Genomic DNA, 14,003 nt, shown 5'->3' with positions numbered 1-14,003 from the left:
CCCCGCCCCCTCCGCCCGCCCCACCTGCCCGCCGCCCGCTCGCCTAGCAGGTCCTCGCCCTCCCTCGCGCGCTCCGCCCTCGCCCTCCGCCCTCCGCCCCTGGAGTTATCCGCGCTCGGCCTCCCGCGCCGGGCGGGCTCCGCCCGAGGCTCCGGGGCCCATGGCCAAGCGGCGTGCGGCCGAGCCGCTGACGTTCCACGTGCCTTGGAAGCGGCTTCTGCTCTGTGACTTCCCCGAAGAGCCGCCGCCGCCGCCGTTCTGGATCCCGCCGCCGGGGGCCTCCCATCCCGGGCAGCCCGTCGGCGTCCCGGAGCTGCCCCGAAAGCGCAAAATCGACGCGGGGGCTATGACTGAGCCTTCAGCTTCGCCCAGCAAGCGCCGCGACAGCCGGGACAGCAGCGTTCCGGGCGGCGTGCAGCGTGAGGGCCGAGGCCTGGAGACTGGCGAGCCGCCTCAGCAGCAGCCTCCCGTGCGGCCCCGCGGGCCAGGGGAGGAGCCCCGGGGCGCCCGGCCCCCGAGGGGCGGTGGCGACGACGGGGCGGGGCGCACAGAGCCCCCGCGGGGAGACTGGGGGGCAGCACCGCGCCAGGTAGGGGCTGGGGGCTGGCTGAGCTCTCCAGAGGGCGGGCGGGGTGAGGGGACGGGGGGGTCACCTTTACGTAGCACTGCGCGCCCCGGGAGGGAGCAGATTGTCCCCGTCTTGACTCGTGTTCATCAAGAAGCCCCAAAAGGCGGAAAGCCGGGGTCCCTGCTGCAGGAAGGACTCGGACTCCCAGGCTACACAGGAAGGGCCCCAGAGCCCTTGGCCTCTTGGCAGCGTTTGGGGAGTCCTGTGGGCTGAAAGCACCTGTCTAGACAAGGGGAAAACAGACCGTCGGGTGAGGTAGACGTGGGCTTGCACCTTCAGTGCCTGTCTTGTGTTAAGAAGGAGGCAGGAGTGTGGGTCAACGACAGGCTTGAGCTTTCTGGAGACTTGACCGTGAACCGCTATAGGTCTGCTCAACAACAAATGGAGAAAGGTGCAGCGCGCCTTCCTTGTCTTAACGATGATTTCTTCCAGAATTCGGGATAGACTTCTTTCTAAAGAGGGTGACCAGTGTGGTGGCCATCAATTGGATGGCCTGTAGGCACGGTACAGCACTTTTGGTAGAGAGGAGGGCTCTCCCTATCTTGGGAAAGGGCATTTAAAAACTCACAGTGTTCGATCGGATTCTATGAAAAAGGATTATTGTTGGAAATTAATTTGGACCCTAAAGTAAAGCGTATACTAGGATCATAATATAAGAGTTCTTATTCTTTGGGAAACGAGCCTACCCCATCTCTGCACCTAAGATATAATTTTGTCTAGATCTGCGCTTTCAATATGGCAGCCACTAACTGTGTGGGACAACTGAAAACTTGAAATGTGACTAGTCCAAATGGAGGTGTGCTGTAAGTGTAAAATATACTCTAGATTTCGAAGATCTCGGAAATTTTTATATTGATTACCCACTGAAAGAACTGGAGATACTGGATTGAATAAAATGTATGAAAATTTACCTGTTGCACTTTTTTAGTATGACCACTAGAAAAATGTAAATTATGTTTGTGGCTGGCATTATATATTTATTGGACAGCTTCGGTCTAGTCTGAGGAATTCAGGCTGCTTTTTGGCAGTTCTGGATTGACTTACCAGAAGCTTTGGGAATACAAAGACCAAACGTAGGGCTCGATTCACCATACTCTTCAAGCACTACATCATAGCATCTGTCTCACATTTTCCCATTGTTTTCAGTGTCTTATGCAGAATTTACCAAATGCTTTGCTAGGAAAAAAGTGAATTGAGGTTCCTTTGGCAGGACTTCTTAGTGAAAACCCCAATAAAATGAGAATTTGATAGTTGGGAACGAGCTTTTTCTGTGGTTGTGAGATACTACCTTTGGACAGTAACGATGATCTTTTCTGGATGACATTCAAAATTGTAAATATTTACGCCCCCAGTTGTCTTGGAATTTAGAAAACATGAGGGGTTTTTTTAGACTTTTTTCTTCAGATTGCTTTTAGATGTTCAGAATCCGCTTATTTAAAACCGAATGATAGCACTTAACGTTTTGAAAACAGAATAATTAGAATTTACAGTTATATCGTGTGTGTTGCCTATGGCAGACCCTAAAAAAAACCCAGAATGATAGTCATCCAGACCTATTTGATGTGGAGATAACTACTGTGTACTTTGAAGACTTTTCCTCTTCAGACCATTTTGGTACCCCACCCATATATAGGCTTGTCTTTTCTACCAGAACGTACTGACTGCAGCATGCCACAGATTGATAAGGAAATATGAAAATTGTAGGTAGGCGAAGAAGGAGAATTTTTTAGTGGACTGACACAGATACCTTCTTAGAATCTCTTAGACACACCGGTATCTTTAACAGCAGTGACTCTGGCAGCTGCTTCCTAGTCACTACAGGCCCATGGCAAGGACTAAGCTTGGCTCTAGGGGTTACCTTCCTCACCAAGACAGTCCCTGTTCTTTTCTTTAGGCAAAAGCCCAGGAATCCTCAGGTTTCTTCCTTTTGTTAGTTTTGTTCATGAGCTTCTTGTCTTCTGCAAATTTAAGAGAGGAACATGTTTTCTCCAGCTCCCCTTTTCCTGCCTCCAAAGATGGAGGTTTTTTGTTTTAAGGGATTTACAGTGAATTACCAAGATACAGAGTATGATGAAAACATGGAGAAGTTAAAAAGGCCTTTCAGTTCATGCAGTAAATGTCTCCCTGGTACCTGGCACTCAGAGTAGTCCCTACCCTCACCCGTGGGATCTCATTTAGGAAAAAGTTTCTCAGATATGTCCTTTCTACATTGAGAATTCAGTTTAGGCAGAATAATGATACCTTTTTTCTGCCCTAGAACCTCAGAATATTTTTTGAGTTGTCTCAGATGGGTTTTGTTGTTGTTGTTATTGTTGGCTTTTTTTCTGCTTTTCGTTTCGTTTTGTTTTGGTGTTTTTAACCAGAGAACTAAAGTATTACTTTATTAATGTGTTTTCTCATGATAGTGTCACTTTATGCAGATTCATTGCTTTGTCTCTTCTGACCCTCACTGTTAGCTATTTTTAATGGAAAGTAGTCAGAAATGTTTTTTTTCTGTTCCTAAGAAAAAAGTAATGAATGATTCATGGGTTTCCTGGGATATAATATCTAGCAGTATTGAGCAATTTCAGTACTAATCCTTAATTTGAAAGAGAGTCTGGGGGGCGCCTGGGGGGCTCAGTCCTTTAAGCATCGGACTCTTGATTTTCGCTCAGGTCATGATATTAGGGTTGTGAGATCAAGGCCTGAGTTGGGTTCTGTGCTGGGCATGAAGCCTGCTTAAGATTCTCTATCTCCCCCCAACCCCCCACCCCTCTGCAAATAAATAAATAAATAAATAAATAAATAAATAAATAGAAATATATTAAAAAAAAGAGCCCTGTGTTTTACCGATGAGGAAACAGAAAGATCAGAGTTAGTTGGTGGAGTTATCATGCAAACCCAGGTTTATCTGGTGGCAAAGTTTGTGCTCTTAGCTACTAGGTTACACTGATGTCATTAAAGGATCTTTTTTTGGGCCCATGTTTGTAAGTAGGTAATTGGAACAGATTTTTTCCAAAAGGCAGAGATACAGACCCCTGTTTTTAACTCTTTGTTTATCAAAATGAATTGGGGGGGCATCATTTGAATTACTGCATTTTTTATCCCTGCGTCAAGAAATTCTGAAGACACTCTTAGTTCTCTAAGCCTCAGTGTCTAAGGCACTCAGTGTACTTCCTACTGAGATTTCCTAATAGGCTTGTGTGGTCCAGTAAAGTAACTAGCAACATGTGGCTATTGAGCACTGAAATGTGGCCAGTGCTGGAAGTGTAAATACTTGCCAAATTGTGAAAACTTAGTATGACAAAAAGAATGTAAAATATCTCATTAATTTTTTTTTTAAGATTTTATTTATTTATTCGACAGAGATAGAGACAGCCAGCGAGAGAGGGAACACAAGCAGGGGGAGTGGGAGAGGAAGAAGCAGGCTCCTAGCGGAGGAGCCTGACGTGGGGCTCGATCCCATAATGCCGGGATCACGCCCTGAGCCGAAGGCAGACGCTTAACCGCTGTGCCACCCAGGCGCCCCTCATTAATTTTTTAAAATATTGACTGCATGTTGAAATGATAATATTTTGGATATATCAGGTCAAATAAAATATTGTTAAGAGTAATTCCATCTGTTTCTTTTTTACTTTTTTAAAATTACGTATGTGGCTTTCATTATATTTCTTTTGGATAGTGGTGTTACAGCAAGTATTAGCCTAAAGTGAAAACACAACCTAGTAGAACAGATATATAAATACTCATCTGGGTAGGGTGTTAACCTTCAGACCGGTCACCTTGGAATCCTGTAAATAATTCTAGGGCTGCTTCCTTGCACAAAGTATTTTTGGGATGCTTTTGAAATTCTGTGCCAATTTTGAACTTCATTGGAACATCAGCTTCACTTTATAATAACTTGAAACAATATTATAGCCATTCAGAGGAATCTGTTGAATTTTAAAGGGGCCAGTACTCAACTTGGATTTATCAGTGTTAGTATACTGATTTAAAAGTCCTTCTGTGTACCAAATCTTGTATGTTTAATATAATTATCAGTTTAAGATTTTCTTGATATTTAACATGTTTACAGCCTAAAATTTTTTGGCAAGGTGTCAAAATATTTTAGCCTATGTAAAGTGAATCCCTTAAAATACCAAACCTTAGGGGGAAGATCAAAAATAAGTTTTATGGTATGTGTGTATTTCTTAAATAAATTGTTTTCCTCACTGAAAGGTAAAAAAAAAAAAAAATTAAGACCATTTTCCAACATTTTCTTTGGTTGAAAAATAGAAGAAAATTATCAAGAAGAGACGCTCTTGGAAGAAATTCTTTTAAATTTAAACTACTAACAATATTTTCACAAATCCATGAATATGAAAATGCACAGATTTGACTGAGTCCATGAAACACTTTGATTAGGCAGAATTTAAAGGTGTATTTGTTGAAGATGCAAAGTAAAAGACCACAAAATCTTAACGTGAGTTTGCTTTTTAAAACAAGAAAATTTGTTTCCTAAAAAACAAAAGTAACTTTCTACAAACTGTTGATGTACTTTCATCTTGCTTTTTTTCCCTAAAGCTCAATGAAGAATTTTGGCAGTACAACACCTTCCAGTACTGGAGGAACCCTTTACCACCTATCGATCTGGCAGACATCGAAGATGTCATTGAAGACAGCCCGGCCGAAGCAACACTTCAGGGCAAGAATGAAGTGGTTGAGATTGACATGGAGTCCTGACAGAAGGAGCCGAAGAATAGGTTTTTCTGAATTCGAGGAGACATCTCTTAAGTGAATTTACCTATTCTTAAGCAGAAAAGTTACTTTCCATACTTGATGTGATTGCATTCCCAAACCTGAAAAATGAGGAAAAGCTGTTTTAAAGATAGATGCCTACAGTCACTACTGAAACTCCCCGAAGGGATTTGTCAAGGATATAGTGCAGTTACAGGGGAAGTATTTTATATATGTACTCGTAAAGAAAAATCTATGTTTAGACTCTTCAATTTGAAAATACTTATCTTATAAAAAGGAATTCTGGCAGTTTTAGAAGTAGGTGGGGAACACGCAAATACTCCTCTGTACCAAAAAGTTAATTTGTGGTACATGAAATGGATATTGTTTTATAATAACTCTTATTAATAAAATGCTTTCTAGTACATTGTATTGACTCTTCTTAGTTGAACAGCTAGCCGACTGAAACATCTATGCAAACTTAAAATGTGGGGGATTCTTAAAGGTAGTATAGTTCTAAAAGAACTTTCTAAGTGTAAAGTAGTGAGAATTTCAATTTGGGTAGCATGTTTGCATAGCTTCCAATGTTTGATACTTGTTTAACTCTACTTTGGGGAATCATAAATGGATAAAGAACAATGAGGAGCAAATAGGTGCTTCCCTCCCCCTTTTCCTGGGATAAGAAGAAAGAAATTTAGTTGTATTTCTAAATTTCTTGGTTTTGAATTGTTTTGAGGGCATGGTTTTTATTGCTCATTACTTTAGACTTGTTCTCAACACAGACAACACTTCAGAAATCCTTGTCTGAGCCCCACTGGAGAGATTCCCATTTAATTGAGATGGGCCTTGGGTATAGCTATTTTTTTAAGCACCAGTCCTCCTTTTCCCCAATCCTAATGTGCGACAACTTTGAGAACCACCAGAGTAATGGTAGTTTTTCCTGTTTAAAGGAGGTAACTAATTTGAGATGAAGCAACTCCTCTTCATTAGCTTTGTTTTTATTTTGCTCTTTCGGTGGCTTTGTTACAAGTAAGTTATTGTGTTATTACTATTTCATTGTTAAGAAAATAAAATAAGCAGTTTGTGTTTGAGTTGAGTTATCAATGATTAAGGTAATTAACTTTTGTACTACATCTAGAATGTTGGCTTTGTAATCGAGTAACTTTTCCTTGTATATTTTTTGTTAATGACAGTAGATCCAAAATTCAGAAAGGGTGATAAATGCCAATGAAAAAGAAAAACAAACAAACAAACCAATGTTTTGTGTATACCTGTAGGATTTAAGTATGGATTGACATTAATGAGAATATTCTAGAACAAAAGACATGTACTGTGGTTAAGAATTAAGGCTTTGATGTCAGACATGATCCAAAGGCTTGTACTGCCACTTTCTACCTATGTAACATTAAGCAAGTTATTTTTCATCTTTGAGCCCCAGGTTCCTTAATTGTAAAATGAGAAACAATAAATAGTATCTACCTCAGAGAGGCTATGTTTATTGTCAAGCAGTGTACTAAGTACTTTATCTTCATCTTGTTTAATTCTCATAATAACCTTATTGTAGGTTAAAAAAAATAGAATAAATGTGTTTTTTGTAGTTATACTTAATTCCACGTTAAGTTGCCACTAGAAATTTCAGGATAAGAATTAGAATTGAAATAGCGAAGATGGCAAGCAAGTGGGGGAAGCAGTTAAATTGCTGTGGAAAAAAAAGAAAATGGTTAACTTTCTTCCCCCTTCTCTTTGACCTGAGGGTAGGAAGGGGTCCGTTTTTGGACCCCGTCACTGCTCTTCCTACTGCCCAGAACAGTGCCTGTCACATAGTAGATAGTCAATAAAAATTGCATGACCGAATTAATAAGTGTTCTCTATTGATGGGAAGGTAATGGCAACCATTTTCTAGGAACATAACAGAAAGCTAGGCATTTTACCAAAGATGTGCATACAAAAGATGTGTCATAGAGATCAAATAGTAAAACACTGGAAATAGTAAACACTGGAAACAATAATGTAAAAGCTAAGACATGTCCACCTAATGAACTATAGGAGGTGGTCATTTACTTTAATGAGAAATTCATAGGATACTACATTGCAGGTAAGTGAATAGGAGATTCAAAGAGTGGCTCAGACCAGGGGTTCCTGGCTGGCTCAGTTGGTAGAGCTATGCAACTCTTGAGCTCAGGGTTGTGAGTGCAAGCCCCACCATCAGTGTTAAAGCTTACCTGAAAAAAATAACTGACAATTTTTTCGAGCATTATGTGTCAAATAGCATACAAAACTGTAAGGCAAAGATTCAGGGAAAATATTTGCTATCAATATGTTGAAGGCTGAACTTTTTTATGTAGTTGTATATATAGTATAAACATTTAAATACGTTTAATATGTAGAATATGAATATATGAAGATGTATATATATGTATACATACGTGTGTGTGTGTGTGTGTGGAGAGAGATTTGAAATAATTCCATCCTTTTAGAAAAAATAGTAAGTAAACCTCAAGATAATTTGGCAAAATTGCATGGTGGATAAATTAAGATGGAAATTTAAAAGAATTTCTTTTTAAGTTGTATACACTTCACCCAGGTTCCCTAATATAGCATCTTACATTATTAGCACAGTATGATTATGAAAATGAGGACATTAATGTTAATATAATTCTATAATGCTATTATGAGGACATGGAAAGAGTGACTTCCGGCAACTCTTAAAGGATATGTCAAAAAATATACAAAATATATAGCCTTTTAAAATTTTACCGTCGTCTCACTAACATCATTTTTCTGGCCCAGGATTCAATCCAGGGTCGCATTTTGTATTTAGTTGTAGTATCTCCTCAGTCTCCTTTAAATCAATTCCTGCCTTTCATGACCTTAGTACTTTTTGTAGAGTACTGATCACTTGTTTCATAGGGTAGCCCTCAATTTTGGTTTGGCTGCTGTTTCTCATAATTATGCATTTTTGGTAAGAACTCCATAGAAGTGATGTATCCTCAGTGCATTACACCAGAGGGCACTGGATGTCAACTTGTCTTGTCATTGGTGATTGTAACTTCAATTACTTGGTTAACGTGGTGTTGGCCAGGTTTCTCTATTATAAAGTTAATATTTTCTTCTACATAATAATTATCTTCTGGAATATACGTTGAGACCATGTGAATATCTCATTTCTCGTCATATTCTGCCCGTGAATTTTAGGGTATGTTGATGATTCTTCCATGAAATGTTTATTGCTCTGGTATGTGTGAAATAGTAACTTTCTATTTCCATTATCCCTCCTACATCTATTCACTGGAATTCTGTAAAGCAAGAGCTTTCCTTTCACCCCCATTTTTTATTCAGTGATTTATAACAGTATAGATTAACAGGCATATATTTTATACTATGAATTACAATGAGTTGCTATCATAATTGTGTTGTACAAATTATTGCAACAGATTTAGCCATTGGGAGGCCCTCTCAGTTGGCTCTTGTGCCCTTCCTCTTTTTTTTAACATGTTATTTATTGTGTGAGTACTGGTTAACATTGGCAGTGCACTTTGCATTTACAAGGTTAATGTATGGAAATTGTGCCACCTGTGCAATGCTGTGATTTTCACTGAACAATTTGAGCCTTGGCATCCTCTTCAGAGAATGGGGACACTAATAACCACCTCAGAGGAGCACAGTGGGGATGAAATGACATGATGGTTGTGCAGAACCCATAGTGGGCGCTAAATACATGTATCTCTTCCTTATAGTACATGAAATGCACATTTTTGCCATCTTCCTGATAGGTAGATAGACTATTAGTGATCTCTGACAATACCTGAAACTGAGGCAAACATTAAGATTACTTTTAAAGAATTTCAACAATTACCTGGCGTCCACAGACCAGAATGATAGGATTCTAGCAATTTCTGTTTATTGGTTGCTGTATTTTGTGTCTTTTTGATACAGCCCTGTTGTAGAATTCTAAAATGGGCCCCAAGATTGCCAGACCACAGTGTATCATCCAGTCATTTGATCAAACACTGATTTAGGTACTACTGTGAGAAATTTTGCAGATGTAATTAAAGTCCCAAACCAGTTGATCATAACATGAAATGATCTATGTGGTATGACTTAATCACATGAGCCCTTTAAATATGGGGGAGAGCTCAGAGACAGAAGAAGTCAGTGCAAAATGTGAGAGGGATTCAATATAAGAACAATTCTGGCTTTGAAGATGCAGGGAGTCATGTGACAAGAACCTGAGAACAGCCTCCAGAGGCTGAGAGTGAGCCCTGGCAGCCAGCCAGCAAGGAAACAGGGACCTCAGTCCTACAACTCAAGGATCTGAATTTAGCCAACAACTTGAGTGAACATGGAAGTGGATTCTTCAGAGAGGAACACAGCCTGGCTGGCACCTTGATTTCAGCTTTGTGGCACTCTTAAACAGAGAACCTTGCCTGTCAAGTGGGACTTTTGACCTCCTGGACTAAACTGATTGATTGGTTGGTTGTGTGTGTGTGTGTGTGTGTGTGTGTGTGTGTGCGCGCTTTAAGCTGCTAAGTTTGTGGTAATATGCAGCAATAGAAAACTTATATAGACTCTATCATTTTTAGCATTTCCATACCTTTTCACACAGGTGTTTTGGCACAAACAGTTCTCTTGTAATATTTCCACTCTAGTCTTGGAATCATTTCTCCAAACAGCCCTGGTTCTTTTACTAGAGAATGGTACTTAGAAACGAAGATCAGGGTGCAAGATCTACCCATTGTACTGAGTATCACTGCTTCTAGATCCTCTCAGCTGACAGAACTACAAAATATATGTGTATACAACTATATGTATTTCTTCATTTATCAATATACTTGTGTCTATATCTGTATATATACTTTAAAAAAGAGTTCATAGTGATACTTCCAATCCCACTCCAACACCACAGTGTTCATTATAAATTCCCTTCTTATTTTTAATTCCTTTGAAAACTAGACTTCATATCCTTTATTTATTTCTTCAATCCTCAAATACACATAACACAATTTAGAAACTGCTAACCAATACTACTATTCCAAACAGGCCTGCTAGTTGGAGTAGAATATCTGTATATCCTTCTTTTGTGTTTAGTCTTTGGATACTCAATTAACATTGTTTTCTAAAGTTACTTAGGTTGGTTCTTTCTTTTCCATCCTTCCCTTCAGAGTGGTTATGTTATTGTAATACTCTTGGATTCATTTGTTTTTGTTTCTATATCAGTTTTGATTCCCCATCTATGTTTTTTTTTTAAGTTTGTAAAACATTCACATGGTTCTATGAATCAGAACTATATAAAAATGTTTAATCAGAGATGTGTTACTCACCCTAACTGTTCTCCCCCATTTTCATTCTCCTGTTTTTCCTATTTTGTTCCCCATACCCCTCCCCCCTGTAAATAAACAATTTCATTAGTTTCTGGTTTGTTCTACTGTTTTTCTTCTGCACCAATGGGCAGATACACATATAATTTCTTCTTTATTTATAACTCATACAAATTCATTATAAACTATAATTCTAATAACTGGGTAATAGACATAGAAAAATAGTTTACAAAAGAAAAAATATATATGAACATAAAAAAGATTTCTGCTTAATTATCTCAAATTTTAAACAAGAATCTATTATTCTATATAAATTAACAAAAGTTGCCGATAACGCTTTATTTTTAGTAAAGCCTTTCTGAAAAGCAGCTTGGTAATATGCCTTAAGAGCCTTATCATAATCTTTGAACTAGTTTTCATTCTGTATCTAAAAATATATCTTAAAGAAATAATCAGAAAGCTAGATACAAATTTACACATCACTGTAATAGTAAAATATTAGAAATTTAAAGTAGCTTAAGAGAATTGATCGAAAATGAATATATGCGTGCTAGAATATAGTGAGATCATAAGTTGGTGTTATTAAGAGTTTTAATGATATGGAAAAATGCTCAAAAATAAAAGTATTAGGACTTTCAGAGCTGATCAAACTCTCTCTCCTACTAATTACAACTAGTAGCCCAACTAAAATATACTCCTGGTCACTGAAAACTAAATGAAGGCATTACTGGATAGAGAATGGAAGTCAAACTTAAAGCAACTCATACGGAGTAAAGTTTTATGGTTTTGTTTTTTAGTCTCCCAGCCTTGAACCAAGAGTGACCACCCAGTAGAACTGCAGTGGCCAGCATGGGCAGCCCAAACTGAGAGAAACCTATCTTTTTGGCCAGAAGACCAGGAAAGGGAGCTACTTTGAGCAAGAGTGGAGGAAATCTGGGGATGAGAGAGCTGGGTAAGTGATTCCATAATTCTGTATATAAACCCGTACTAGTCCTAGACTCATTTTTTTTTTTTTAAGTGGGCTCCAACTGAGCTAGTGAGGCTCCCCAATCCTGGGCTCATTCTTGAGGGACACATGCATGGGACAGATTGAGAGCCATATAGCAAAGACTTTGAGAGCTAAAATACAATATAAACCTATGCTCAAATCCCTCACTAATGTCTGAGTGATGCATGCATGGGACAGGCCTAAAGCAATATAGCCAAGAGTTTGAAAACTTAGGACTTAGAACCATGCCCATGGAAGAGATAGTACTTATGGTATGAAACTAACTGGGTTGAGTAGGAAAAAAAAATATCCTCTAGAAGATTTTAACAAGACACATAGTCTCACAAAGTAATATTCAGAACATAATCCAAAATACTTGACATTGAAAGAATAATCATAATTAAAAAATGTGGCCAGTTTTAAAGGGAAAGACCAGTCAACATGCAAACCATCAGGAAAATGTGACCAGTTTTCAAAGACAATTAACAGATGTCAATTCCAAGATGACCCAAATGTTAGAATTACTCCAAATTTTAATTTATTTTATTTTATTTTAAAAGATTTTATTTATTTGTCAAAGAGACCACAAACAGGGGGAGCAGGACGTAGAGGGAGAAGCAGACTCCCTGCTGAGTAAGGAGCCCAATGTTGGACTCAATCCCAGGAACCTAGGATCATGACCTGAGCCAAAGGCAGATGCTTAACCAACTGAGCCACCCAGGCATCCCCAAATTACTCCAAATTTTAAAGCGGCTATCAAAACTGTGCTCCATAAAGAAAATGAAGTGAATGAAACCATAAAATTTCTCGAAAGAGAAATATAAACAATAAGAAAAGAAACATGAAAATTTGAGAAGAAATATAATACCCGAAATAAAAGATTAATAAATGTGCTAAGTAGCAGAATAGAGATGACACAGGAAAGAATCAGTGAATGGGAGGATAGATCAATAGAGATTTTCCAATCTTAAAAAAGAAGAAGAAAAAATTAAAAATGAACAGAGCCTCTGCAGCCTATGAATGTGTATATATTTGTGTCACTGGAGTCCCAGATATTATGAACATCTTTATTCCTATAAATTTGACAACTTAGATGAAGCAGACAAATTTCTTTGAAGGCATAAACTACCAAGACCATTCAAAAAGAAACAGATAATCAGTATAGTTCTTTATCTATTAAAGAAATTGAACTCCTAGTTAAAAACCTTCCAAAAGTAAACCTCTAGACTTACATGTTTTCACTGGAGAATTCCACCAGATATTTAAGGAAGAAATAATATCTCTTTCAGAAAAATAAGAGAGAACACTTTTTAATTCATTGTATGAGGTCAGCATTATCCTAATACCACAAGACAAATATATTGCAAGAAAAATCTACATATCAATACCTTTTATGAACATAAACACAAAAATCCTCAAGAAAATATTGACACACCTAACAATATATTAAAAGGATAATGTAGAGGAAGATGGTGGCAGACTAGGAGACCCTAGGCTCTCCTCGTCTCATGACCGCAATTACATAACTATCGAGTCATCCCAAATACCCCAGAAATCAACCTGAAGACTGACACAACCCCAGAAACTGACCTGAAGAATGAAAGGACAAACTCCACAACTAAAAGAGAAGAGGTAGGAAGTGCAGAGACATGGTTTCGGGGAGAAAAGAATCACAGGCGCTACAGAAGGGAGGGAGCCATTGTTATGAAAAAGGGCAAGAGAGAGAGGAGTAGAAGGGAATGCACAAGGAGAACACTTCCCAAAATCCATTGGCTGAATTTCTGAAAATGATAGGGCTGAATTTCATGAATTGTTGCAACCAGTAGGGCTTAAAGTCTGGAGTTTTAAAGGACAGAGGGGTTGGCTGGAATAGAGCCCAGAGGGCACTGCACCTGCTCCTGGAGAGCAGGCAGGCAAACAACCTGAGGGCAAACAGTGTGGCGAGAGTGATCCAAAGAACACCTGGGGCACGTGGGAGATTATTCAGTCTTTCCCAAGTGTGTGCTTGAGGGGCAGCATTCACAGAGATGCCTCCCTGGGAATCAAGGAGCTGGCCAGCACCATTTCCCTCTCCTGCCCCTCAGCATAAACACAGAGTCACCTGCAGGAAGCAGCACAGTACCGACACTGGCCACCTAACTTGCTTACACCAAGCCCTACCACCCTACACTCTGGTGGAGCAACGCTTCTCAGTCCTGTTTGCTTTAGTCCCAGCACAGATGATTCCCCAGAAGACCAGCACAAACCTCTGCCCAAACCACATTTCTCAACTAGAGAGTTCTGCATGGCCTCAGTTCTGGTGGGGGTGATGTTGGGTCTCATTTCCCAAACAGACCAGAGCACACCTAGTTAAAACTCACCGCAGTCAGGCAGG

General features: G+C 39.3%; 2 protein-coding genes across 2 annotated transcripts in view; both read left to right on the top strand.

The window, feature by feature from the left end:
• Positions 1-3: 3 nt before the first annotated feature.
• Positions 4-10,736, top strand: CUNH9orf40 (chromosome unknown C9orf40 homolog). Its single transcript, XM_026518831.4, has 2 exons — positions 4-589; positions 5,171-10,736. Exons 1-2 carry the CDS (start codon positions 161-163, stop codon positions 5,327-5,329), a joined length of 588 nt encoding a protein of 195 aa, XP_026374616.1. The 5' UTR covers positions 4-160; the 3' UTR covers positions 5,330-10,736.
• The window catches only part of TRPM6 (transient receptor potential cation channel subfamily M member 6), a 187,709-nt gene continuing 174,211 nt past the window's right edge, over positions 506-14,003 (top strand). Inside the window, exons 1-2 of the mRNA XM_048218395.2 lie at positions 506-589; positions 11,439-11,593. The gene's annotated coding sequence lies outside the window, so the exon portion shown is untranslated. The remainder of the gene's footprint in view (positions 590-11,438; positions 11,594-14,003) is intronic.

This window comes from Ursus arctos, unplaced genomic scaffold, assembly GCF_023065955.2.
Source record: "Ursus arctos isolate Adak ecotype North America unplaced genomic scaffold, UrsArc2.0 scaffold_33, whole genome shotgun sequence".
NCBI classification, from domain to species: domain Eukaryota; kingdom Metazoa; phylum Chordata; class Mammalia; order Carnivora; family Ursidae; genus Ursus; species Ursus arctos.
The sequence above is the reverse complement of the archived record's forward strand: the minus strand, read 5'-3'. Positions and strand labels throughout refer to the sequence as shown.